Source organism: Salvia hispanica, chromosome 1 (assembly GCF_023119035.1).
Source record: "Salvia hispanica cultivar TCC Black 2014 chromosome 1, UniMelb_Shisp_WGS_1.0, whole genome shotgun sequence".
In the NCBI taxonomy this organism is placed as follows: Eukaryota; Viridiplantae; Streptophyta; class Magnoliopsida; order Lamiales; family Lamiaceae; genus Salvia; species Salvia hispanica.
The window spans coordinates 14704695-14730426 of NC_062965.1; the positions used below are offsets into that span (position 1 = coordinate 14704695).

The 25732-nt window shown below is 38.0% G+C and overlaps 5 protein-coding genes and 1 non-coding gene across 7 annotated transcripts; 4 read left to right on the forward strand and 2 right to left on the reverse strand.

Moving 5' to 3' along the window:
• Nucleotides 1–2248: 2248 nt before the first annotated feature.
• On the reverse strand, nucleotides 2249–3762 carry LOC125202008 (nuclear transcription factor Y subunit B-1-like). 2 transcript variants are annotated; one of them, XM_048100319.1, is made up of 2 exons: nucleotides 3589–3762; nucleotides 2249–2871 (listed from the first exon to the last, which is right to left on the reverse strand). In XM_048100319.1, the coding sequence occupies exons 1-2, from the start codon at nucleotides 3641–3643 to the stop codon at nucleotides 2330–2332; spliced, it is 597 nt and encodes a 198-aa protein (XP_047956276.1). In that variant the 5' UTR covers nucleotides 3644–3762; the 3' UTR covers nucleotides 2249–2329. The 2 variants fall into 2 exon arrangements, with proteins under 2 accessions (XP_047956276.1, XP_047956275.1); XM_048100318.1 differs by having other exon boundaries at nucleotides 2249–2874.
• A 4808-nt stretch (nucleotides 3763–8570) lies between these two features.
• Nucleotides 8571–9323, forward strand: LOC125187817 (protein ALP1-like). Its single transcript, XM_048084466.1, has one exon. It carries the CDS (start codon nucleotides 8571–8573, stop codon nucleotides 9321–9323), a length of 753 nt encoding a protein of 250 aa, XP_047940423.1.
• A 1144-nt stretch (nucleotides 9324–10467) lies between these two features.
• LOC125202044 lies at nucleotides 10468–11936 on the forward strand. Its single transcript, XM_048100355.1, has 2 exons — nucleotides 10468–10788; nucleotides 11456–11936. The coding sequence occupies exons 1-2, from the start codon at nucleotides 10557–10559 to the stop codon at nucleotides 11740–11742; spliced, it is 519 nt and encodes a 172-aa protein (XP_047956312.1). The 5' UTR covers nucleotides 10468–10556; the 3' UTR covers nucleotides 11743–11936.
• Nucleotides 11937–13591: 1655 nt separating this feature from the next.
• Nucleotides 13592–13693, forward strand: LOC125202934. The gene has a single exon (XR_007173262.1). It is a non-coding gene; the product is annotated as a U6 spliceosomal RNA (small nuclear RNA).
• A 1202-nt stretch (nucleotides 13694–14895) lies between these two features.
• LOC125214762 (SNF1-related protein kinase regulatory subunit beta-2-like) lies at nucleotides 14896–19096 on the forward strand. Its single transcript, XM_048115908.1, has 4 exons — nucleotides 14896–15316; nucleotides 15931–16109; nucleotides 16195–16357; nucleotides 18636–19096. Exons 1-4 carry the CDS (start codon nucleotides 15143–15145, stop codon nucleotides 18960–18962), a joined length of 843 nt encoding a protein of 280 aa, XP_047971865.1. The 5' UTR covers nucleotides 14896–15142; the 3' UTR covers nucleotides 18963–19096.
• A 237-nt stretch (nucleotides 19097–19333) lies between these two features.
• On the reverse strand, nucleotides 19334–22635 carry LOC125214756 (oligopeptide transporter 3-like). Its single transcript, XM_048115899.1, has 5 exons — nucleotides 22086–22635; nucleotides 21907–22004; nucleotides 20799–21368; nucleotides 20456–20711; nucleotides 19334–20387 (listed from the first exon to the last, which is right to left on the reverse strand). Exons 1-5 carry the CDS (start codon nucleotides 22566–22568, stop codon nucleotides 19587–19589), a joined length of 2208 nt encoding a protein of 735 aa, XP_047971856.1. The 5' UTR covers nucleotides 22569–22635; the 3' UTR covers nucleotides 19334–19586.
• Nucleotides 22636–25732: the final 3097 nt, after the last annotated feature.

A 25732-nucleotide genomic window follows, 5' to 3' on the forward strand; every position in this document is an offset into this window, starting at 1 on the left:
GATGAAGTATAAAATAAAATGAATGTTGATTCACTTTTTAGCTAAATAATAGATGAAAAGAATAATTAAACTTAAACTAAATTATGCAAATACTTAACATTGAACAAATACTTAAATAACCTAAATTTAAAATATATTTAAATAGTCTCAAACTCCTAAATTCGTATATTGTTTGTTAACGTAGTTAATTAATATTATTACTAAACATAACCAAATATCAATACAATCAGCCATTAAATACGTTAATGTTTTACTAACTATTAGTAGTATTTAGATGATCGCAAATAAAGTATAATTGAAGCTCACAACTATATATCAAGCCCATATAAATACACCTCAATAGCCTCCATCGTCTTCTTCATATTGCTCCCCACCCCGTCGCCGATGTCGCTAGCTCCCTCATTTCCCGACGCCGGTGATTCTCTCTTCTCTCATTTCACGCCTCACTCGCCAGCTTCCCGCCGCCTCACCTACCGCCCCGCTTTCCTCAACCGCCGCGGTCGCCAAGTGGAGGAGGGATTTGATGATGGGAAATAGGGGTTTTTGCGGAGGATTTTGGTGGGTCTGCACAGTTGGCGCTGCCGGCGTACTTCTCTCTTTCTAGCTCTGAAGTCCAGCCGCCGCCGAAGTAGCTTGCCGTCGCGAGTCGGGCTCGGCCTTGACTGTCATGGAAAGTTTGGTTTTTGTTTCGATTCAATGGTTGATCTTTATTATTCAGCTACAATTTTCCGTTTTTGTTGTAAGGTTCCAGAAATGGATAGATCTAAAAAATCCACCTTTATCCTGTCGAGTTCATCGGAGCATCGCTGGATTATGGCCAGAATTATCCCACGAGCTGCAATAAGTATATGTTCACATTAGTCCAGTCGCCACCGCGTGGGCTTGCCGGCGTGCGAGTCCAGCCGTCGGCTCTCCTCTTTATTCTGCTGCCGCCACACTAACCCATCCTACACAGCAGTAGCGTCGCCGCCGGAGCCGTCGCCGGATTCCAAGCAGAACCAAACCTGCTACAGTGCAATCACAAAATCAGTCCACAAAATGCAGATTCTAGTCTATCTATTTAAAAGTGTTTCGAATCTTCTTCAAAAAGATTGCATTTGGTTGGGTCATTTGAGAAGCCAATAAGAGCTGCCTTTTTTCTATCCAATGGTTGCTATTTTTCAAAATGACCAAAAGGATAAATCAAAATAGCTTTACATTTTCCATACAAAAAGGGTATTAAAGTCTTTTCAATAAACTGGCCCTTTAGATTAGTAAGATTTCATTTTTTTTTATATACTTTTTTTTATTAGGAGTCTCATTTACTTTCCATATGAAAATAATCAATTCATTTCTTTTGCACATAAAATGATCATTCTATTTCAATCTCATTTCTTCTTAATAATACTATTAACCAACGGGTCGCAGCGCAGTTGAGCTGTGGTGACCAAGAGGTCACGGGTTCAAACCCCGCCACCCGCTGGGAGACTTTCGGCCTTAATCCGCAAGCCCGGTCGAGCAGGATTAGTCGGATTCCGTCAATAGGCGGATTCAGTACACCTCTGGGTTAAACCAAAAAAAAAATACTATTAATCTACTATCATATTATATTACTTCCTCTGTCCCACAATAAGAGTCGCATTTTGTGATTTCAGTACGTCCCACAATAAGAGTCACATAGGTCACACATCCCACTAAATCATTCCACTCACATTTTATTATTAAATCAGTATAAAATTAAAAGTAGACCTCATATTCCATTAACTTTTCTTAACACACTATTCTTTACATATCTTAAACTTATGTCCACACATGACTCTTATTGTGGAGCAGAGAGAGTAATACATACAATAGAGTCCTGACTAGCAATTTTTTTTTAGCATCTGCCCCTATTATATTGTGTGTGTGAGTGGTGTGTGAATTTTAAAAACAGGACACAAAAGCAACAAAGCTATTTGAAATTTTTAAAACATAATCACAATTTAGGATGCAAAAGAAAGCGTCTCTAAGTTGAGGGTAAATTATATTAATCTTTTGATTTAGACGCTTCTATTTGGGTCCCTTAATTGTAGTTGGGATACTCAACAATAACAACAATTTATGAAGCGTTGGTGGTATAAATAGACACACAAATTAACATCCTTAATAGCACTAGAAAATGTCGTTAGCCGTTTTTTTTTTACTGGAAGAAATTTTATTAGTACTACTAAATTTTGATGAACTGATTATTTCTATCGGCATTAATCAATTTCAAAATTAATCAGAAAAGAGGCAAGATTCAGCAGCAATTTTTTGAAAAACTGTAACACATGATTTGGCAGAAAGGGTTACATGATTTGTCAGTGCAACCCTACAATTGTTCCTTATGGTGGGGGAATGGGTGAATGCAGGCTGCGGATGGACCAGCATTAGGCGAGTCCTTGAAGAAATTCACCGGAGCAGCTCCGAAGAAGGCATGGTGCTGAGGAATGTGGTGGAACGCGAGCGGGGGAAACCCGTGCAAGCCCATGGAGGTCTTGATCGGTTCCCCTCGCAAGGAGCTGCGCTCCCCGCCATCAAACTCGCGGTAGCGGTGGAGGTAGACGGTGAGGGGCTCAATGTAGTCGTCGAAGCCGAGCTTGCTCATGGCCCAGAGCACGTCCTCCGCGGTGATGGTCTTGCGCTGCTCTCGCTGGCACCGCTCGTTGGCCTCGCTGGTGATGAAGCTGATGTACTCGGACACGCACTCCTGGATGGTCTCCTTGGCGTCGTCGGATATTTTGGCGTGCGGAGGCAGGATCTTGCGCATGATCCGGATCACGTTCGCTATCGGCATGAACCGGTCCTGCTCCCGGACTATGCATTCTGGCTCGTCGGCCACGGATGGCTGCTTAGTTGGGGGCATGCTCGTCTCTGCTGCTCAAAAATTGCTATTTTTAAAGGACGGATGAACAAGACTAAATGCACCTTTAAATTTTAACTTTTTTATTTTCAAATTCCATTTCATGTACATATATCTATACCACCACATTCAGTTGCTTTGAAAATATGAGAAATTAAAAGCATGGCAATTAACAATAAATGAGTGATTTATTTATTATTTGAAAAAGGTGAAATGGGGCTGGCCTAGTGATTAAAACACTACTCCTATATAGTTTGAAGTCAAATCATAAATGTTTTTTTTGGTTGTTTAATACTGAGTGGTGTGTGTCTGTGAATGCATGAGTGACACGTGTACATGTTCGCCAATCTTTTAGGCTTCTTCTGATTTACATTTCTCATCATTTCCTTAAAATGGAAAATCAATCAAGAAACCATCCCACCTCTACCCCTAATTAAGTATATCTCCTTAGTCCTTACTCCTTTCTATATATACAGTGTTGATTTTACACATCATATTCAAGTTTATCTTTATTTTTTAATGCATGGTTATGAGAAATTAAGAAAGTTTGGATTTTTAATTAGTAGACTACACCAAAATAATGCTCTAAAAAAAAAGGGACATAATGTAAGAGTTCTACTTACTAGTACTACTTAGCATAAAAACACTCATGCTCAAAACAAAAAAAATCGAAAAAAGGGGGAAAAAGATATGAATAGGGAAGTAGAAAGCCTAATTGAAGAGCTCACCGGAGCTAGTTGTTGGGTAGCCATGGAAGCCTCCATTGTTCCCTCCGAGTTCCATCTTTCGTTCTCTCTGTCTCTGACTTAATTATGAGAGTGAGATGTTGTATTTATAGAAATTAGGAGGAGGGAGGACACGTGGCGGGGAGGCGTTGCAAACGAGACAAGGCGATTCGCCGGTGGGAAATAAGGGCTCACAGTTGGGCAGCATTACCGCCTCTCTCTCTTCTCTTTTGTCTTTGCTTTGTTTTAGAGTTCCAATTCAATGCTCTTCTCTCAAAAGGATTAGTCTTTCTTTTGGTGAAATATTGTGTCGTTATCTTCGCTATAATACATTTTCAGTTGCTATATCTCTACGGAAACATGCACCATCAACAATTCCCCTCTCTCTCTCTCTTCAGTCTTCACCATTCTCGTGTGTGTAGTTTTGCTATTTTGTCTGATGCCTTACTTCCATTTTTGTCATATTTGTCCAAATTAATACTCATTCATTATTATGCTGATGAATATTGAAACGTGAATACTTTTTTCCTTTTTGTTACCCATACCACTCAACTGCTTAATTATTTTGTAACTAAAAAGTCCACTATACATAAAAGAAGAATTAATCAAAAGATGTGGCTTGCATCTTTTATGTAACTACAGAATTGCTTTTACTTGAATTCTATAACTAAGTTATCTGATCAGATCTAATTATATAGTGCAACATTCACCATAAAAATCTAGTATAATATATTCTTTGGTGCACTTTCAGTTGATGAATTTGTGTTGTTGTGGTCTATATAACTTGCTCATGTATATTAGTAGTATTAGATAAATGAATGAGAAAATATTTTAAAGGCATGATGGATATAATTTGAAGAAGGGTTTGAGATGAATAGAGTTGAGATGTGAAGAAAATCCAAAACTAGCATAAAGCAGGTGCTGCTGTCGTTGTTGCCCACATCTCTTCTTGGCAAGAAACAAAGAAAGAAGAAGAAAGTAAAGAAAAGAAATGAAAAGAAAAAGAAGAGAACGAGGGAAAAAGCCCATTTGAATGTTAGAGCCTAGAGGGATAGAGAGATACAATTATGATTATTTTATTAGTATAATTTAATTTGAGACTATACGGAAAGTAGGAATATATTTTTTTCAGAAAATCCTTAGTACTACTATTCCTTAAACGAAAAGAAAATAATAGATTATGTATGAAACTCACCAAAAGAAAATATATATCACATTGGCAAATTTGATTGATAGACGCATTAGATCGCATTCAAGCCTTCTAACGAAAACGACAAAAATACAAGCACCCTTGTGTAAATTACAATTGAACACAATTGTACTGCTCCATATTCAATCCTTGATCCATTCCTAGGTCTTAGATTTGTGTTAAAATGACAATACTGCCGGGGTTTGGTGCCCTTTACACTGCGGAAGACTTGTACAAAACAAATAAATCAGACAAGGATTTATTTGACCGATTATGCGATTAATCAATTCACATGTTAAACAGATAAATTGCATGCTCGAACGCAAATAATTCATGCTCAAAGAAAGTAAATCCTAAAACATTAATTTTACGGTTTAGAGTTACCGATTTGATTCTCCAAAGAATCGTCGATTGCTCGCGCCTTCTCCACGTGATGATCTTCAATACTAGACCACGGATCTTCTCTCTGGTTCCCGAACTGTATCTCGATATCAAGGTGGGCTGATCTTATCAAAATACTAGGATTCGAATAAAAAGAAGACGTAAATTCCTTACGGAGGAGAGCTGAAGAATTTTCGAGCTCCTCTACTAATTAGAGAGGGGGACGAAAATTTCATCTAATAATAATTGTGATTCTGTCTCTCCTTTATTCTCCTATTTATATTAAGTTCATATTGGGTCAGTGATCTATGGAAGGTTTTGGATATGGACTCCTCCAATTAGCTTTTTACTAATTAAATTGAATCTCAATTTAATATAAGCTTTTAATTGGAATATTACGAGCAACCACTACAGAAGTAATATTGCACTCCCCATCCAAATCCGAAATTACAAGTAATCCGGGTTTCCATTTTGTTTATTATTTATTTCTCGCGCTTAAGATATATATATCCATTAATTAATTAATGTCTATGGACTTAATTAATTAACATCTTATTAATTCCAAAAGTGGACTCAGCAAGAAACACTTATTTATTATTCATAGAGTAATAAAACTTCAACTGACCAGTTTTGTGAATAATAAAACCTTGTTCGAGCTCCTCTTGAGGATATTATCAAACGAGACTCACCTCGCGCACAATTCAACATAATAGCAATCCTAGCACCTCTAGATATTAATCACCACTACCCAATATAACAGGATTATTGGGTTGCGAAAAACCTGCACCATTTGATTAGTCAAAGTAGTGCATAATCAATACCGTATGCTCAATGCTAACGTATATAGATTAAGAAATAGTTATTTATCAAGACCTAGTCTTTCAGTAGATAGCATAAAGACACGTCTTGATGTTAGATCCATTCAGTGCTATACCACACCAACGTCATCTTTTTCAGTAAGGCTTAGAAATAATCGGACTGACATTGCAACCTTTCACGATAGGTAGTCTAAGCCTATCTGGTTGTGAAATTCTTCTTTTTCTTTTGCAAAGCATTGCATAGAACCGACCGTGTTACCTTAAAGTGGACGTCGCCCACAACCAGTCTACTAAGCAAAAGACTTAGACTTTGTTTGCTTCTTATCCGTTTAAATGTTTATAAAACATCTTATAAATGCACAAGCAAACACAATGTAATAATATACTGGTTCTATTCGTGCGAAACTGCTCGAATAATACTGAATCGGGTTAAAAGTGGATTATAGAGTTTTACGTATACAAGCAAGATTCTATTCGAGCGAAACTTGCTTGAAACATGCTTTTCAGTATACCAAACCTAACAAATACCTCTTAAAGTGATACTGTGACACCACGTATCCAACAACATTATAATATTGCTGGCCAAGAAAAAAACGTTGTAAATTGTTGTCTAGTGTATTGGATTTGTTGGCCGAGAAAATTTATACTTGAGCATTTTTTATGATTGCCACATGACAGCTGATTATTCGTTCACATATACAAATGATTGACTAAGAATGGTAGTATGATGTTATTTTAAGAGAAGTTGTCATTTTAACGCACCTCCTATTAAGCTTTGAAAACCATACTAATATACATTTACTACTAAATTAGTAAATAATCTTACTCCCTCCGTCCCGTTTTAGGGGTTCCGGTTGCGTCAGATACATGTTTTAAGAAAAAAGTGTTTGAGTGTGTAATAAACAAATATTATAGTGGATGTTGGGACCCACTTTTAATTGAGTGTCCAATAAATAAATGTTGTAGTGGATGTTGGGACCCACTTTTAATACTTTTTTATTAGTTGTAGTGAATGTTGGGATCCACTTTTAACATTTTTAACACTTTGTAGGCATTTTTTTATTAATTTATCTCAATCGGGACTTCTAAAGCAGAACATCTAAAATTGATTAATCAGGAATCCTAAAACGGGACGGAGGAAGGGAGTATATACCAAGTGACTCATATGTCAAGCTATGTGACATAAATGTCTGCAAAGTGGATGGTATTGCATCACAATCTATCAACTATAAATGAAACTTAAAAGTATATTCTCTCTTCACTTGTGATTATGTTTAATTCTCACTGATATTATGAAAATATATTTGATGTTCTTAATTAAGAAAATGTAATTTATATGCAACTCTTTTTTCCCCTTAGTTATTATTGTCACAAACATTAATAGAGTTATTTTGATTAAAAAAAAAGTTGTTTATGATAATTCGCGTAAAGAAAATAAACTATAACGTGGTACATCCCAAAAACACATAATGAACTCATTTTATTAATAAAAATACTAGTAAAAATTATATAAATGGCGAGATGCAACAATATTAGTACTTAAGTTTTTGATTGATAACAAATACTAGTATCAATACAGGTACTAGGATTATGGGAGCAAATAACGACCCATAGTTATAGTGATTGGCTAATGGGCTGTAGATCCACAACTTTTGTATAAATTTTTTATATTTGTGGACTATTTTTACATATTTTATAGTACTAATTAATAGTCCACACTTAGTGTTTTTTCAGAATTTGTATACAATATTATTGTCTTCTTTAGATGCTATTTTGTCAAAATTTGACCCAGCTTAGAACTATTTTTATATACACTTTCATAAATTATGTGCTTTTCCATCTAAAATAGTAGTATTGTTTTTCAGTGATTGTGTGTTGGGTTCATTAGAGCGTGAATAACGCTACTGGGCCGGGCCGCAACTCGCGAGTCCCGGCCCGTGTTTAGCGTTGGACGACGATGCGGCTCGGCCCAGGCCGGTCCCAAGGACGCAGTTGCGTCCCGGTGCCTCTCCCTCCGTCACGTCCAGGCCGGCGATATGCGTGCCCGGGCCGCATCGGTTGCGGCCCGTCCCGGCGTTATTTGCGTTCGGGCCGGGCCGCAAGTCCCCTCCGATTTTTTTTTTTTTAATTCGAAAATTAATATATAAATATCACTCTTCCATCCATTTTCAAATCACTTCAACTTCATTCCCTCTCACTCACCATAAAATTCGAAAAATGAATCCTCGGCGTGAAGGCCAACGAGCAATCGAAGCTCAAATGGCTCGAATGTTAGAGACGGCGATGCACGCAATCCAAGAAGAAATCAACAACGAGGTGGAACGCTATCAAGCTGCTATCCAAGCGTGGAACGAGCAACACGACCGGGTACCGCGTACTCGGATGTATATCCACCGAGACCGTGAACAAGATGGTTTGCGGCTTTTCATGGATTATTTCTCTGCAGATCCTCGATGGAGTGATCAGATGTTCCGTCGCCGGTTCCGGATGCGGAGGAATGTGTTCTTGCGCATTGTCAACGCAGTTGTGGCTCGTGACGCGTACTTTATGCAAACCTTCGATGCTGTCGGGCGGCAAAGTATATCGACTTTACAGAAATGCACGAGGAGAGGCACGACTTCCCGGGGATGCTGGGCAGCATCGACTGTATGCACTGGCCGTGGAAGAATTGTCCAATGGCTTGGAGAGGAGCATTCACTAGCGGGCACAAGGGCTCGCATCCAACGATTGTGTTGGAGGCCGTTGCCGACCAACGGTTGTGGATCTGGCATGCCTACTTTGGAGTCGTTGGGTCGAACAACGACCTCAATGTGTTGAACGGGTCTCCATTGTTCAACGACTTGTGTGTCGGGCGAGTGCCTACCGTAGAGTTCACGGCCAACCACCGTCGGTACACTATGGGGTACTATCTGGCAGACGGGATCTACCCTAGATGGCCCGTGTTCGTGAAGACCATCACATGTCCGACTATGGATAGGAGGAAGTTGTTTGCCAAAAAGCAAGAGGCGGCTCGGAAAGATGTAGAGCGCGCATTTGGAGTTCTCCAATCACGTTGGGCTATAGTGAAGGGACCGGCCCGTGGTTGGCACCGTCCGCTAATCGCCGACATCATGTATGCATGTATCATAATGCATAACATGATCGTTGAGGACGAGGGAGACAACGCCACTGACTGGAGCGACGATCCGCTCGTCAGCGCCAGCAGTAGCTACATTGTCACCGATCCGATCATGCAAGGTGTTCCTCCCGACGTGCGCAATGTCATGGCCCGTTCAGCGGCAATGCGCCAAGAAGATCAACACACACGCCTCCAAGCGGATCTAATTGAAGAAATTTGGAACCGCAATTGACTTATGTTTTAAATTTTTTTTTTTCGAATTTTTAAATTTCAATGTTGTAATTTTCTATTTTCCGACTGAACAATGAATTTTCTCGGTTTTAATTGTTCAACGTATTCTATTTTACGATTAAAATATGTTGTGAATAGTGCAGATGAATAGTTGTGGCTTGAGTTGTGGCCTGCGGTGTTAGATGAGTTGTGGCCTAGAACCCCTAATTTGAGGGAATGATGACGTGGAGGGGACTTGCGGCCCAAATCCGGGCCAGGGTTATTCATGCTCTTCAGAAGACAAAACTAAACAGAGGCACTAAAATGGAATAGGAGTAGCTCACTAACTCTATCATCCAATACCGTAGGCCTATTATAACATGACGCATGAATACAAATATACAATTGATTACTGTTATTTTAATAATAAAATATACTATAGCGCTAGTATTTTTACTTTATTATTAGAATGAGAGAATTAGCCAGATTTCGTATGGATTTTATTACTCCATAAATATAGTTGGGGATGGTTTGACAAATTGACTAAATTTGTATTGCTAGTTTACCGAAGGTCAGAGAGGTGGATGAGTCAATCTTCAAACTGAGGCTATATTATTAATTAATTTGTTGTAAGTAATTCGTAGGAGGTAAGATTAGGCTACCTACCCCAAACAGTTAGCCCTCCATTTCCTAACTTCCAAATCTTGTTCAATCCTCAAACACAAATCCACTACGAAAAAGAAAAAAATATATTAGTACTAATTTATATATTAAGTTGACAAAACCTTTTTACCTCAGACCAATATTGGATTGACTAGTGTGCACCTCTTTTGAAGTAACCAAATTAACTTCCACCTTGATTGCGTTTGAAGCAAAATTTAAAACTGATTAATATCAATTATTTAATTACGTCTGTTTTGTGTTAAAGTGATTGGAATTACTTCAATTCTTGACACATTAATATATATAATTACTAGTAAAGCCAATCCAATGATTGAAACATGAATTACTTCTTGTGAATGATAAAATAAAACAAAAATATGGTACAAAGAAGTAATGATATTTTGGAAAATATTAATTAATATATAGAAGTTGGGCAAATGAGTTTGGTGAATTGTGATATCAAATCCACGAAAAGGGTATGTGAAGCATGCATATAAAACCCAAAGGTGGTGGTGTGGTTGCTTCCCCCTCATTATCGCTTCATCCTCTTCTTGCTTTGCAACAAAGTTTATACTCCAATATTAAATACTCCATGGCCTATTTTCCCCGATTACTAATTCCGAATATGGTTTTCTTGGTCGTCGTCATCTTCTTCCTCGCCATTCCCACACTTGGGAGTTCGGATTTGTTGGGCAGGGATGATTTGGTGCAGTGGGCTGGTTACGGAGAAGAGAAGCTCTCCACCGTCGTCATCGCTGGCACGATTCTCTGCAACGCCGGTCAGCCAAGTCTGAATCCTTCCATCAATCCCCATCCAGTCTCAGGTAATCAACTCCACTCAATATATCTGTTCATAAAAAATAGCTTTGGTTATGAAAGCTACAGATTTTAATGTAAAGTTGATAAAATAAGATAAAGTATTGCTAGTGCAAAATGACTGAGTTAGCTTATTAAAGAGAAAAACTTACTAGAAATATATAAAAAGTAATTTTGGTGGATGACCTGAAATATAAAAACATACACGTGATTATTTTTCATGAATAATATGAAATAAATATAATCATATTCTGAACATCGCACTTATTAATTTGAAAAGAGGTTTATTTATTGCGGAAACTCATTTGGTAATTAAGCACTACTGGAGAAAAAGGTTTTGTTAATTTGTTGATATATAGTATAATAGTAGTATAATATAATATAATTATGCAGCTGCAGCTAATTAATTTCATGGTTTGGTGATCATATACACTACAAAGTGCGTTTTCTCCAACTCCCGTTGCTGCAATTTGATAGTCAATCCTCCTTGCTTTTAAATTTTTAATTATTACTCCCTTTATGATTTAAGCGAATCGTTTCCATTTCGGCATGAAATTTTATGAAATGTTATTTTGAATATTAAAATGAATAGAAAATAAAATTTTCAATTAGAAAATATGTTCCTTTAATTTAATTAAGTTAGATGTTCCTAAAAAACAAATCACTGATATGCAGGCGCAAAAGTGAGTGTGGTGTGCGGCACAAACAGGAAGGCGAAGAAGGGGTCGACCGCGAAAGGAAGGACAGATGTTTCCGGAAGGTTCCTGATAGATCTACCTTCACACCTCCACGCGATCCCGAACTTGGAAAAAGTATGCCATGTGAGAGTGGTTCATATCCCGGTGAGTTCTCCGTGTATCAAAGCTTGCGCCGCGAAGCATAACAAACCCATAGCGTTGAGCTCGGTCGATCAAGGCATCCGCACCTACACCACCCACGACATACATCTCAGCCGCACCTAAAACATATTACTAGTACAACTTTATGTCTCCCAACCACCATATCTATATCTATCACCATAAAGAGAGAGAGATGGTTTGTGTGCCTGCGATTTGTGTGGAGAGTGAGAGATGTTTGTTAATTATACATAGTGATGACCATGTAAATGTTTTTTGAGAATGTGCATATATATATATATATACACCCTAAACTTCAATTCCATGTGTGATCATTTAAACTAGTAGCACTCAATTTGATTGTTATAGAAAATTAAATAACCCCCTAAATCAATTAGTTAAATAAAAATCATATGGAATTTACAATTTTATCCCCATAACCCCCTAAATTAAATAATAGTATAAGGATGTGATTGATATAATGGAATTGAAATTATATTTTTATGAAATTGAACTAGAATATTCTAATTCACTTAATTTTTTATATGGTTGAATCAATTGCGGAGTACTAGTATTTAATATTGTGTGTAAAATGTCGTGTTTTTTTTAGAGGTCGAAATTCAACTTTTAGGGCTATATTTCTAAGTTTTGGGCTAATATAAATGCCCGTGAGATTTGCCCACATTCTTCATAAGCTAGATTTTGGGTTCTTTGTTTGGGCCCTATAATTTTGGGTCGGATCTAAATTTTCTAGGATATAGACTTATTTAGTAAATTTGTAAGCAAAATATGAGCAACAAATTCTCTTCTGTATTAACATAATCAATCTCTACAGATTCAAAATCCTGGCATAGTAATGCACTAATGCACCTCTGAACTATCGTCTACGATAAATACCATACCCAAGCTATCACTCTCCACTTCTTGCCTTCGAAAACCTCAAGCTTATGCCAACCGGATCCCATAACAAAAGCACCAAAATTATGCAATCAAAATGGAACAACCTTTCAATATTAAGGGATTTCCAATATCATTAACTATGGCAATTCATTTGAAGGGTTGGGGTTGGGTAGTTAATTACGTGTAGTTTGCTTTCCCAATTAAGGGATTTGTCCATTGGCATAAAAATGCTTCAAAGTATAAACAACTTTTGTTATAAAAAGAAGTAATTATCCATATTGTGACTTATCTTCCAACTTCAATCACTCGACCAAAAAAAAAAAAGCAAAAGAATGGTTAAAAAGTGGAATAATGATCATTATAGATTCATCAACATTTTACACTAGCGTAATTACCAATTCCAATCTCATCATGAAATTAAGGACCCAACTTTTGCCCTTTTCGTAATTGGCTTTGGTGTTGGCCCCTACCACACTTCCTCCTCCTCTTTCAATTTACCATTTTCTATGATTATTTATTTCATATCATACAATTCTTTAATAATTTTTATATCATGAAAATGACATATAACAACCTTTTCAACATCAAGTTTCTATTCCTCAATATTCATGACCTCCGTATGTTCTTTTTTTCCTAGGCTCATAATTGATTACAGCTCACCATCTACTCTATTTTAAACAAATTCTCAACCTATCCTTTCATCTTATTATTGCTATAGACTTGTGAATAAAGTCCTATTGTCTATAAATTATACTACTCCATAATAAATAAGGAAATAATAATAAGATAGTCAATTTGCAATTCGAAACATTTGATCTCCTATTTCGAGACCTCACTAGCCAAGTTTTACATTTGAATATAGAAATTGAAATTATGGCAGATTTATTTGGAAATGGTTGATTTGGACGTGTGATACTGGCATCGTTGAATTAACATCGGTCCATGAAATAAAATGAAGTAGGAAACCACCAGGTTTTGAGCCATGAGACTTAGCCCAATGCCGATATTGTTTTAGACGAGGACGAGATAGACACGTAATAAACGCAAGCTTGGTGTTTCCCATCTCTCCGAACAAGTCCCTTCGAAGACATCTGATTAAATTGTAACGATATAAAAAAGATTAGCATGATCCTTGCGCAAGGATGACATACATAAAATAAACCCATCTCTCCTATTACCTTTGTCTCATAAAAATAAGAACTTTGATGATGATACAAGTTTTAATTCAAAATTATGAAAATATGACATATAAAGAAAAATTTACCAAAGATAGAAAGATTTTAATTTTATGGGACGAACCAAAATGAAAATAACGATACTATTTTAATGAGACTGACAAAGTAATTGACAGGAATATAATAAAAAAAATACATATTTATGTCATTTTAGGTTAGATAACTCCAAGATAAGGCTGAAAATTTTGAACCGGACACGAACATGCACGAAGTTAATGAGTTTGAATCCTCATTGCGTCGACCCAATAAAACCCCAACGAGTTTAGGTTGGGTTCATAAGTTTGGATTAACCTCTAAGAAAAAAAAATATTATTTTAATTATTTTTAGTATTTTAAAAAATATTACACTTTAGTTTTATTATTTAGCTTTAAATCGTGCTAACGTTTTAATCATGTTATAATACTCCTAGGTTTTAATAGTTAGACATATTTTATGTGTAATATTCCCTCCGTCCCACTTTAGGAGTCCCGGTCACTTTTGCGCACTCGTTTTGTAAAAATGATATACTCCTTCCGTCCCCTAAAGTTTGTTCCAATTTGACGCGCCACAAGCTTTAAGAAATTGTTTGACTTTGTATTAAATGAAAGGTTGTAGTGCAATAAGGATCCTACATTGAAGAGATTGAGTGTGTATTTAATGTCTATTTTTGGTAAGATTCCAAATGAGAGACTTTGTGGGACGTATGAAAATGGTAAAATGGGACAAACTTTGGGGAACGGAGGAAGTAATAAATAGTTAAAGGTGATGAAATTGTAAAGTAAGAGAGAGAATAATGTTGAGAAGTGACCGAGACTCTTACTTTATTATTTATCTACTTTAACTATTTATTACTGCCATTTTTACAAAACGAGTGCGCAAAATGATCGAGACTCTTAAAGTGGAACGAAGGGAGTATCATGTTTCAATCATGTAATATCATAGTTCATGTCATTATCATGTCGTGTCATGCTAAATCATATAGATAGAATGGCAGAGCTAACAATTTTCGACATGACACGAAAACAATACACGAACACGTACGAAGTTAATGAGTTAGGATCCAATAAGAAGAAGATATTTTAAGATAGAATCACAAGGGTTGATTAGATATAGAGGCCTGGCTGGTTATCCCCACCACCAACACCAACTCAACTAAGTACACACAAACACACCACATTATTCGCCATATTAAACCCCTCATGCCCATTCCCCATTACCACCATACTTCCAAACTCACATCAACACATCAATTCCCTCAATTCTAAACCCACTCTACACTCCCACTCTCCCCCAATCCCCACACCAATTTCTCAATTCACCAATCCTCCCTCAATCAGGCCACCGCCCTTCTTCCATGCTCCCAACGCCGCATTGAACAGAATTCCGCAGCTCCACTTGGAGGGCTTTGATTATGGGGAATGCCAATGGGAGGGAGGACGGCGGCAGCGACACCCAATCGGTCGCCGAGGACTCCGCCTCCGCTCAGGTTGCCATGGCCGATCAGCACGCCCCTGAATACATTGGGGGCCACTCCCCCCCTTCTAGTCCTAGGGCTTCTCACTCGCCCCTCATGTTCAGACCTCAGGTCTCTTCACTTCCTTTTCATTTTATGCTTTGGGGATTTCTTCTTTATTTCATTAGATCGTGGAAAGATTGGATTTTTATATTCAGCTGCTATCGGGATTCTTCTAAGTTGTATTGTATGGGTGATTGTTGCATTTTGAGCTAGCTACTATAGATCCAAGCACATTCATGGTTGGTTCATACATGGTTATAAAGAATTTTGCTTCTATGAATTGGTGTGCTGAAATTATGCCTTATTCTTTGTTAGTTAAGTAGGGGTACATATTGTCACATTGAATTTTACAGCACGAAAGAGTTGTTGCTACAAATATCTGATTTTCTGAATGCATGATTGCTTATCTTCCTCCTAATCTTGTAAAATTTTCTGGTTGAAAATTTACAAAGATAGATATTGCTGCTTTTGCCTGCTTAAGTTTCTCATACTGGGGTCGTTTCTTTTTTACATGAGGAAAACTCTGCTTTAAATTTTCATATTCATTATGTGGGGTGATTTTCATTAGTTTGCAATAATGCAGCTATGATGTGACAATACCTTATAGTATTTGGTCTTCTCTGGACTCTGGTTAGCCTAAGCTGTGGATTGAGAGTAAATTTTCTTCATTGTTTTCATTTCAGATGCCAGTGGTTCCTCTACAAAGACCTGATGAGTTGAACATCCCTAGCCCTTCATGGATGCAGACTAGCTCAGGTTATGAGGATGTGTATAATGAGCAAGGCATTCCTACTATGATCACATGGAGCTACGGAGGCAAGGAAGTTTCCGTGGAGGGATCATGGGATGGCTGGAAGTCAAGGTTATTCCTAATCTGTGTAATTCTTGTATCCATTTCGTGTTTAGTTATTACAGATTATGAGCGCATTTTAGATCATCTTCCACAGGAAGCCCTTGCAGAGATCGGGGAAAGACTTCACCATCATGAAGGTACTTCCTTCAGGAGTTTACCAGTACAGGTTTCTTGTAGATGGACAATGGAGGCATTCCCCCGATCTCCCCTGGGAACAGGATGATTCAGGAAATGCTTATAACGTGTTAGATTTGCAGGTAATATTTTTTAATCCTTTAAAATCTTCCGTGTTACTTTCACGTCCTTAATTTTTTCTTAGAGTAAGGATGAAGTACATAAACTCAGGCTAGAGTATTTAGATATGGTATCTCGAATTCGATGTTAGTCTACCTGATTTTGTTGATACTTTCTACTGTGAGCAGGCTGAAATGCTTAAGACTCTTGTATGGTTTTATCTTTTTTGCTAATTTTTTTGGTTTTTGAAGTTTGATACCTTGTTTTTCTCCTCATATTTTCATAAAAGGTTACTTCAAGAATTTGTATTGCATGTTGGTCGTGTTTGTTATCTCAGAAAATATATTTAGTAAGTCACACTGACATCCATATGAGAGGCTTGTCCATGGATACCATAGAAATGTTAGGTCCCACTTGTATTAAGGCCAAAACGTTTGAAATAATGGATGGTCAATAATGCCAAGCATTTATTTCCATTTGAGTATATTGACCACCCCCTACTAATAATAATTGGTTTCACTGTTTGTCCTGCCAAGTAGCTCTCTTTTAAGAAGGGTGCTTTAAAATTGGGAGGAACATCAATTTCTGACTCTATCTATGAGGTTTTTTAGTGATACAAAATTACAAATGAATTTTTTTGATACGCACAAATGAGGTATACTCAAGAAAAAGTAATGCTTATGTATTAAGACTACCTATCAAAGCTTTTCAGCGCTGAACTATATGAAATATACCAATCAAAGCTTTTTGCGCACTTGTGTAATAAGCTAATATTCACTAAAGCAGGATACTGATGATTGCAAGTGGTCCATGGAGACCAGCTTTAAATGTACCTAAAATAACCTGTGGAAAAGTCAAGAGAGTGTCAAGAACTATGCTTTCTCTGGATCTTTAGTTATGGAGCATCAGCCTCACACAGGAACCCACTAAAAATAAATTCAAAACGTAATTAATGCACACCTAATTGTTTCTCATCTGTTATTTGTTGGCATTTCTTGCTTCTGGTTTCCTGTTGAATGTTTGATTCCTGTTTGATTCCTGAAGGGCTGGTTGCAAGTACCAAGACACTGACAACTTTTTTGTTTTCATCCATGAGTTTTTAATTTTGCAAGTCATAACATAATTTTATGTCCAAGTAATTATCTTAATCCATGTGATATCCAAATAATGCGTACTATTAAGTTCAGTTTCTACAGATATTTGATTTGTGTTGACTTGCAAAACAAGTATTTAATGAATAAATTACTGAAACTAAAAGGTTTGGATTTAATTGTAAATGAGCCACATTTTATGTATTTTCTTGAACCATCATTGTCTTTTCATAGCATTAACTTTTGATGAAATTATGGTGCTGATAGTTTTCAAACGTCGATGTCGTGCCACTTGGTTTTCCATTTGGCTTTTCAGTTGCTAGGGAGTCAAACCATTGAAAGCATGTGATACCTGTGGTATATTTATTTCCATGCCCCTTTCGTTTTCAGTTCAGGGCTATCATCTAGATGTTGAGTTCCTGTAGACTGTAGTCACTCTCTTCAACGTGATTTAGGTGAATGCTGAATCAGAGCATTGTTTTGTACTACTATATGTGGTTCTTGAGTATAGTAGTTCTGGGGTCATGCATGATGGTTATAAATTATAGTAAGTTCATGTGCACAATGATATTGACATCGTTTGGATCTTTGTCCTGGCAATTGACGAATGTGTAAAAACCACATCATTGTCATGAGTAAAAGCAAATTATCTACTCTATTACTTGAATTACTTCCTCAGTCGATCGTATTGACAAGTTTCCTTACTTTCTAACTGTTGAGGTAATTGATTTTTCCCACAAGCTACTTATGTGCTGGTGGTTGGATTATGGATTATCGAAAAGATTCAAATTTGATGTTTGATGGGAAATTTGGGCATGCTTCTTTGGAGAAACTAAAGTCCATATCCACTAAATCTGCTTAATATGCATTTGATCGTACCTATTGACTATTGGTATGCAGGTTAACATCTAGTTTCTTAAAGTAGGAATGTATGTATGATATAATGCCTAACTGCTTTTCCACTGTGAGAGGGTTTTGATATAGAACAACTTGTTGATTATGACTATTAATTTGGAGGTCTGTCAGTGATGGTTTGTTGTTGCTGTTATATATGCATAGAAACTGTTGTCTGCCTAAAAAAACTTGAGACACATCGAAGAATCAAAGATGGCCTCGGGACCCTCACCCCAGACATCTTTAAATATGACATCGATTGATTAGAAGCTTTCTTGGCTGCAATGCTTACTGACACGACTAACATGTGCTGCAGGATTATGTTCCAGAAGATATCGATAGCATTTCTGGTTTCGAACCGCCTCAATCACCCGACTCCAGCTACAGCAATACTCAACTTGGTCAAGAGGATTTTGGGAAGGAGCCACCAATGGTTCCACCACATCTAAATTTGACATTACTGAATGCACCTTCACCCCAGATGGAGATCCCGCCTCCATACTCAAGACCGCAACATGTAGTGCTAAACCATCTTTACATGCACAGAGATAGGAACCGCCCATCCGTTGTGGCACTTGGTTCTACCAACCGCTTCCTTTCCAAATACGTGACGGTGGTGCTTTACAAGTCCATACAGAGGTAAAGATTGTGCTATGAATTTAGCCTTGATTTCTCAATGTACTTGATAACAATCAGAGATACATGTCAGGTAAATTGCTTATGTTGGATTCAGAAATAGCCACACAATGAATATTAAAAAAATCTGTTTTCATGCAATTACTTGTGCTATTGTTTCTCACATCCTATCCATTTCTTTGCTTGATATTTCTGTGGAGTTTGCTAAAAAGTAGAAATATGATCCACTGTTTTAATGTTGTTTCTTGATTTGTTTAGATACTTTTCATAGATTACAAACTTCACCTTAATTCTCACTTTGAGGGAGATGAAAAAAGTCTCTTTCATGATTATAATTCACAAGAAAATTTGAAAAGGAAAACTATAGGGAGAAATGAATAACTCAAATATAAGAACTGAATATCAAATTTCCCAATTCAGCTTCCTAAAAAAGCCAGCATCAATTAGTAAATTAATTGAAGAAAGAGGATATTATCATCCACATTGAGAAGTGAGTGGTGCTTAGTCACATCCTTTGATTTGCAACAGTTTCCCTTATTTGCCCTACCACTCTTGTGATTTACAACACCCCAACACAATTAAGTAGTAAATCTGTTGGATACTCAAAATTGTACCAAGCTTGCTATATACTTCAGCGGAAAACAGGGCAACCCGGAACGATAATCCCGGGAGCGGTCGGGCAGGTTGCGAGTGGGCAGTGATCGGGCTCCGACCCCCACCACTTGACATTCTTGCCCTCGTTCTGCAGAGCGAAAAACAGGAGGACTCCCATGAAAGCCGTCCCGGCATCCAGTGCAGCCGACAGAACGTAGTTGTATCTTTGCCACCACGTCCTTCTATATTTAAACACGAAGTAGTTGAATATGGTGCCCGTAGCAATCCAGCTGGCGATGTTGGTGGGCGTGGCCGGAGGCATTCCGGCAAAACCATAGGAAATGACTGGAATGTTGATGAGGGGTATCCACTTGTTGTTTGGGAACACTTTGCTCAACAGCCATACAGGAACCGGCAACACGGCTCCGACCAGGAACAACCACACCAGGTTCCGGTACAACCCTCCTGCTCCGAACAGCCTCTCCGGCCCAATCAGGCCCCATATCACGGACGCGTCAAAGGTCACACGGAACTTGGGGCATGTCCAGGGGCTCTCAGGGTGCAATGACTCGATGTCGCAGATGTTTTCGATGTTTTCCAGCATCCACCACGCGACTCCCAGGTTCACCGTCCCAGAAACTAGTGTTCCAACGAGCTGAGCCACGAACATGCTCCGTGGTGGGATCTTCATGTAGTGGCCGAGCTTGAGATCCGCGAGGAACGAGAGAGCGTGGATCGTGCTGATTCGTCCGTATATCTTGAAGAGCAGATTCGCAATGGGTTTCCCCGGGAGGATGTAGCCGATGATGAACTGCGCGATTATGTCATATCCTGGTTGCTGCATTCATTTGATCAAACACAGTTAGTTGATACATTTCACAATGTTTTGATTAAACCTTTCTTTACCTGATTAGTAGTGGCTTGAATGACTCCGATTGGGAGCGTTACGATCCAAGCCAACGCGAAGGCGAAGAGCAACCCCCACCAGGGTAGCTGCACGTCGTCTTTCCAGACAAACGACATTAATAGGGACAACACAATGCTGCCCACTAGTAGAACCAGGAACCACCATTGAGGCACTTGCTTGTAACTCCTCATCAGCTTCGTGTGGACGTCCGCTTTCGCGTTCTGCACCGCAGCTCGACTCTGCTTCCAGATATCACTGCCCAACACAACATCTCAGAGTTATGAAATCATCACAAACAATGATGTTAATTCATGAACCATCAACGAGCTTCTTCTACCAAACCTGCCATGAAACAGCGCTACATGGGTGAGCGTTGCTGTGAATCTCGCGAATCCCGAGCCAATGGAGAGGGCAAAGAGAGGGCTAAGGTAGAGCTTGCTATACTTTTCGTAGGCAGATATATTAAGATCAAATTGTGGTGTCAAGATCTTAGTTGTATCATATTTATGCCCACTGGAGGTAAACAGCTGGTTCGAAAATATAGGGAATTTCCGCGCGTCAAAGGTGTTGAACTTCCAGTAACACACGGGGACGATGATGTATATGAACATGATGAACCCGACCATGACATTCAGGATAGAGGAAAACGGTGTCACCAAAGGGCTGCCATGGTAGGCTGAAATCCCAGCCCAGTCAAGGGTGAATGCACCCACACCGAGCCCATGGTAACCCGAACCAATCTGCTGAGCAGTAATGCTGCGAGGCCACACCCAACACACCCAAGAGAAGAAGGTCAGGATCTGAAACAGGTATCCGGGGAACAAGTAGTAGATGAAGCTTCCCGCCATGCAGATGAGGAAAAACCGCATCCTCGTCATCCCCATCGACTTAGACTCTCTCTCGTGAAGGGCCCTGCCACGAAAGGTACACAAGATTCACGCTTAGGAGACAAGACACACAACATGGAGAAAAAGGACAGAAATTCTCCAATTATTCAGAGCTCTTTTTATGGATCACAGTCTTCCAAAGTGGACAAGTGGAAAAGCAATCTTTATTCTACTTGTTCTTTTTCAGCATCTTACACCATGGGAATTTCAAATCACAGCCAGCAAGTAGAGAGGAAAAGTTTCTTTTTATGCTATCCAAATTCAAGGAACTCGAACAAAATCTCTACTTTAAAGGTGCCAATTTATGAAAACCAGATGCTAAAACAAGAAATGGGATTATGAAGAATCAAGAACACAAGAAATGGCTGTTAGACTAAGGTATCCACTGGCGAACCCAGTGATTTAAGGTTGCTCCATACCGACTCCCATGCCACTCGACCACACCCTTGTTTCACAAAATCTTTAAAGGTGCTATTTTTATGAAAACCAGATGGTAAAACAAGAAATGGGAGGATGAAAAATGAAGAAATTAAGATAAAGAAACGATTTTTATTGTGTTTTACCTAAACAAGGAAACTTGAGCAACATTGGAAGGCCACCACATCTCAACTGGATCAACCAAGTACTTCCTCAACATCCCAGCCCATCCATATCCCACCAGCTGCAATTAGTTAATGAAATCCAATTCCTGGTTAAAGACTTCAATTTTAGCCCCAAATCAGAAATTGAACAACTTTTTCACCTGAGTTGTCAGCACAATCAAGAGAGCACAGACGAAATTCAGCGTCTGCTTGTAATAGCCCTTCATGACAGTAATGGCGCCGATGGAGTAGGCGTCGCCGCCGCCGGTGGAGACGCCGCAATTGGCCATGACAGTGATGATAACATGTTCCTTGATGTTGAAGGGCCCCGGATTGAGGCTGAATCGCCACCGCCCGAAGAGGGAGTACTCCTTTTCCGGGAGAGCGGCGGCCATGAACTTGCCGACGGGGAGGACGGCGATCTGCATGAGGATGGCGGAGATGGAGAGGGGCTGAGTGCGGTAGATGAAGAAGGTGTTGAGGAACATGAGGAGGATGCAGGAGGAGATGCCGAGGACCCAGGCGCGGAATGTCATGACGGGGAGAGTCGGGTCGTCGGTCTCCGGCACCACCAGCGCCACCTCCTCCACGGGGCAGCGCTCGGCCTCGTCGCCGGAGGGTTTGGTGGCGGAATCGGTCACCATTTGAAGGATGGGGTTTTGGAGGTTTTTTGTTGCTTTGTGATGATTGTTGTTAGCTCTGCTCTGTCAGTGTCGTGGAGTATATATAAAGGATTTTGGGCCTTTTATTTATTTTTTTATTTTTGATTAATTTTGGATGATGGAATCATTAATTTGAAATTTCTTGCACTGATTTTTTAGTTTGCAATTGATTGGATATGGAAATTGGAGTGCCAATAGCTTCATTTTAGTGGTAAAATCAAGGCTGTCAGAATCGTTAAGGAATTTGGACTCGAGAAGACGACATATTGTCATGTGGTGTGTTTCTGGTGAAAGAAAAAAGTAATTAAGAGATAAAAAGATTTATCAAAATAATTTTAATGATTAAATATAGATCCCTTTTGGAGCGCGGGGGTTGAGTGAGTGCATATAGGGAGAGTGAGTCTATTTGAATTCTTTAGTATACAATTGAAATACTCATACTAGTTATTTTAAGATATTAAAGATAAAATTAATTAGTTTTGGAGCAAATTCACAGTCTTTTATTGATGACTTGACAGTGAACTATGATACATAGATGACGAACTCATAATTCAGATTGTGAATTACTCTACTATATGTAAACTTAGCTATATTAAAAAACTAGCCGTGACTTGATTTTGAAATATTCTATTTTATGGCAACTAATGACCTACCTATGACCTATTTGTAAATTAGTAATACTCCCTCCGTCCCATTGATGATGACTCACTTTCCTTTTTAGTTTATCCCAACTAAGATGACTCATTACTTAAAATAAAAACATCTTTATCTCTACTTTATTCTCTCTCTCTTACTTTTTACTCTTTCCTCTCAACACACAAAATAAATTTGTATAAAATCTCGTGCCGCCAAAGAAAGAGGCCATCTTCCTTGGGACTGAGGACAGAGAAATTTAAAGGTAGACCATACCTAGTTGTCGTCATTTTCTATTCTCAATCTATCCTCATTTTGTTATTTTAGTTTGTCTATATCCTCATTTTGTTATTTTAGTTTGTCTATAATTTATGTTTTAATAAAAAAAGTGGCTACATTTGCGTTTGTTTAATACTCCTATTTATACCTTTTTTTAATCTTTTCAATATAAAAATGATTACTTTACCATGTTTACGATATTATACTATTAACCCATACAGAAGTCCCTAACACAAGAATAACACAATATTTATAAAGTTTTATGGGAATAGTGTCCTATATTCTTTTATAAAATAATTAATGTCATTAATTTAACAGACGAAGTGTTAACGTAAGGCAGAATCAAAATTGGAAAATGACAGGACTGATCTATAATTATTTTTGGAATCCGTCAGTTTGCCGCAAATAATAGTATTTTAAACTTAGACGCAATTTGGCTACATTAAATTAGATTTACCATTTCGTGATGAAAAAAAAATCACTGATAGTGGTTACTACTGGTTAATACTATCTGATATCCTCATTGATGATATAACACAAATTATAGTAATAAAGTTTTAATTGAAAGAAATCTAAGCCAATCTCCCATTATTAAAGAAGAAAATCACTGGTTTAGCAATTTAGAATTGAACAAAATTAATCATAGTAATTTAGGATTGGAAAAACAATTCTTTTAAATATACATGTCACACATACGTGTGTGTACGTATACAAGCGATCTCGACATGCCAATGTCTATTTCATGTCACTGTTTTTTCGTGGATGAGAGAAATAAAGTGTTAGTCAATTTCTTCGTTGATCATTCATAAGAGAGGATGATTTTAAGTGAATAATAAATTAATAATACTCCCTAATTAAATTAAATCAACAAAAAAGTGGAATAGTACTACTTGTTTATATGATTATATGTAGTAATTAAACAACACGTGGCGTAATAAGGTATTAATGGTAGTGGCGGAAGGTCTGCTACTTTTTAAGCGTGAGAGTGTCACGTGCTGTCTTGATTCCGACACACTTTCGTACGTTAGCCACGTCGGCAGTATCCGTGGAATCTTCGTGGGACCCAATGGGGAGCCGCCACGTCGGATTTTCGTTCCGTGTTGTACATAGCAAACTGTTTGTTTTTTGACGCCGTTAAGTTGGGAAGGGGAAATCTTGGGTGATATACCAGACGGAGTTAGTTGTGACGTCTGAATTCGTGTGTTAAGCATGTGGTGTTACCGTGGTTGGTTTGAACCTCACATATTGCTCATCGCTTTGCTCTTTTTGAATCTCTATCTTTGGAATTTGGTTCAATTCAACTCATTTTTCCACTCATCTGAGATTAATATTTGACTGAATGCGATGTAAATCCAAATTAATTACTTTCCTCCTAAAATTCCGAGCTCTTTCACTAGTAAAAAGGAAATTTTTAACTCTTTTAATGCAACAAAATTCGAATTTAATAGAGAATAAATTGTAATATTCCTCCCGTCCCATATTACTTGAGACGTTTCTTTTCGGCACGAGATTTAAGAAAGTTGTGTTTAGTGAGTTAAATAAAATATAATAAAGTAGAAGAGAGAATAAAGTAAGAGAGATTAAAGAGGATAAAGTAAAAAAAATAATAAAAGTAGGTATGATTAGATGTTTTGTTTTTAGCCAAAAAGAGAAATGATTCAAGTAACTTCGGACAACCCAAAATGGAATACGACTCAAGTAACTTGGGACGGAGGGAGTACTTCAACATAATTCTATTTATAATTCCTTCATTCATACAAAAAAAAGGTTGAAATACCAACCCTAAAGGCCCTCCACATCCCGGTCTGTGAGGGGTGTTAAATTAGGGCAAGCAGTGACCCGCTAAGGGGGAGGGTCTAACCCACTGCCAGAAGCCCACCTCCCAAGGCCTCACACTTGTGCCTGAGAGGTGTTGCAACTACATGGCAGTAGTGAGATTTGATCCTTGGCCATTCATACAAATTTGTCCCTCCGGAACCAACTGCATTGCCCCTACAGACTATATTTATAATTCCTTAAAATGAAAGTGTACACAAACACATGACATTTTGATAGAAACAGATAGGAGAACCCAATTTAATACTCCACCGGTCTTTTAAAAATAAAGCACATTTGTCATTTTGGGATGTCCATTAAAAATAGACAATGCACCTTTTTTCTCTCGAAGTGAGTCTCATTCTCCATTAAAAATACCAATCACTTTTCTTTCTATCTCTCTCTTACTTTATCAAATA

What these genes read in the sequence shown, in the direction of transcription:
- LOC125202008 (XM_048100318.1), bottom strand. Translation starts at nt 3,643, where the DNA reads ATGGAACTCGGAGGGAACAATGGAGGCTTCCATGGCTACCCAACAACT. An exon ending in CTACCCAACAACTAGCTCCG is followed by an intron (nt 2,875 to 3,588) that starts GTGAGCTCTTCA and finishes ATTTTTGAGCAG; the next exon opens with CAGAGACGAGCATGCCCCCA.
- LOC125187817 (XM_048084466.1), top strand. Translation starts at nt 8,571, where the DNA reads ATGCACGAGGAGAGGCACGACTTCCCGGGGATGCTGGGCAGCATCGAC.
- LOC125202044 (XM_048100355.1), top strand. Translation starts at nt 10,557, where the DNA reads ATGGCCTATTTTCCCCGATTACTAATTCCGAATATGGTTTTCTTGGTC. An exon ending in CAATCCCCATCCAGTCTCAG is followed by an intron (nt 10,789 to 11,455) that starts GTAATCAACTCC and finishes ACTGATATGCAG; the next exon opens with GCGCAAAAGTGAGTGTGGTG.
- LOC125214762 (XM_048115908.1), top strand. Translation starts at nt 15,143, where the DNA reads ATGGGGAATGCCAATGGGAGGGAGGACGGCGGCAGCGACACCCAATCG. An exon ending in TGGGATGGCTGGAAGTCAAG is followed by an intron (nt 16,110 to 16,194) that starts GTTATTCCTAAT and finishes CATCTTCCACAG; the next exon opens with GAAGCCCTTGCAGAGATCGG. An exon ending in ATAACGTGTTAGATTTGCAG is followed by an intron (nt 16,358 to 18,635) that starts GTAATATTTTTT and finishes CATGTGCTGCAG; the next exon opens with GATTATGTTCCAGAAGATAT.
- LOC125214756 (XM_048115899.1), bottom strand. Translation starts at nt 22,568, where the DNA reads ATGGTGACCGATTCCGCCACCAAACCCTCCGGCGACGAGGCCGAGCGC. An exon ending in TGATTGTGCTGACAACTCAG is followed by an intron (nt 22,005 to 22,085) that starts GTGAAAAAGTTG and finishes AACTAATTGCAG; the next exon opens with CTGGTGGGATATGGATGGGC. An exon ending in GTAGCGCTGTTTCATGGCAG is followed by an intron (nt 20,712 to 20,798) that starts GTTTGGTAGAAG and finishes TGTGTTGGGCAG; the next exon opens with TGATATCTGGAAGCAGAGTC.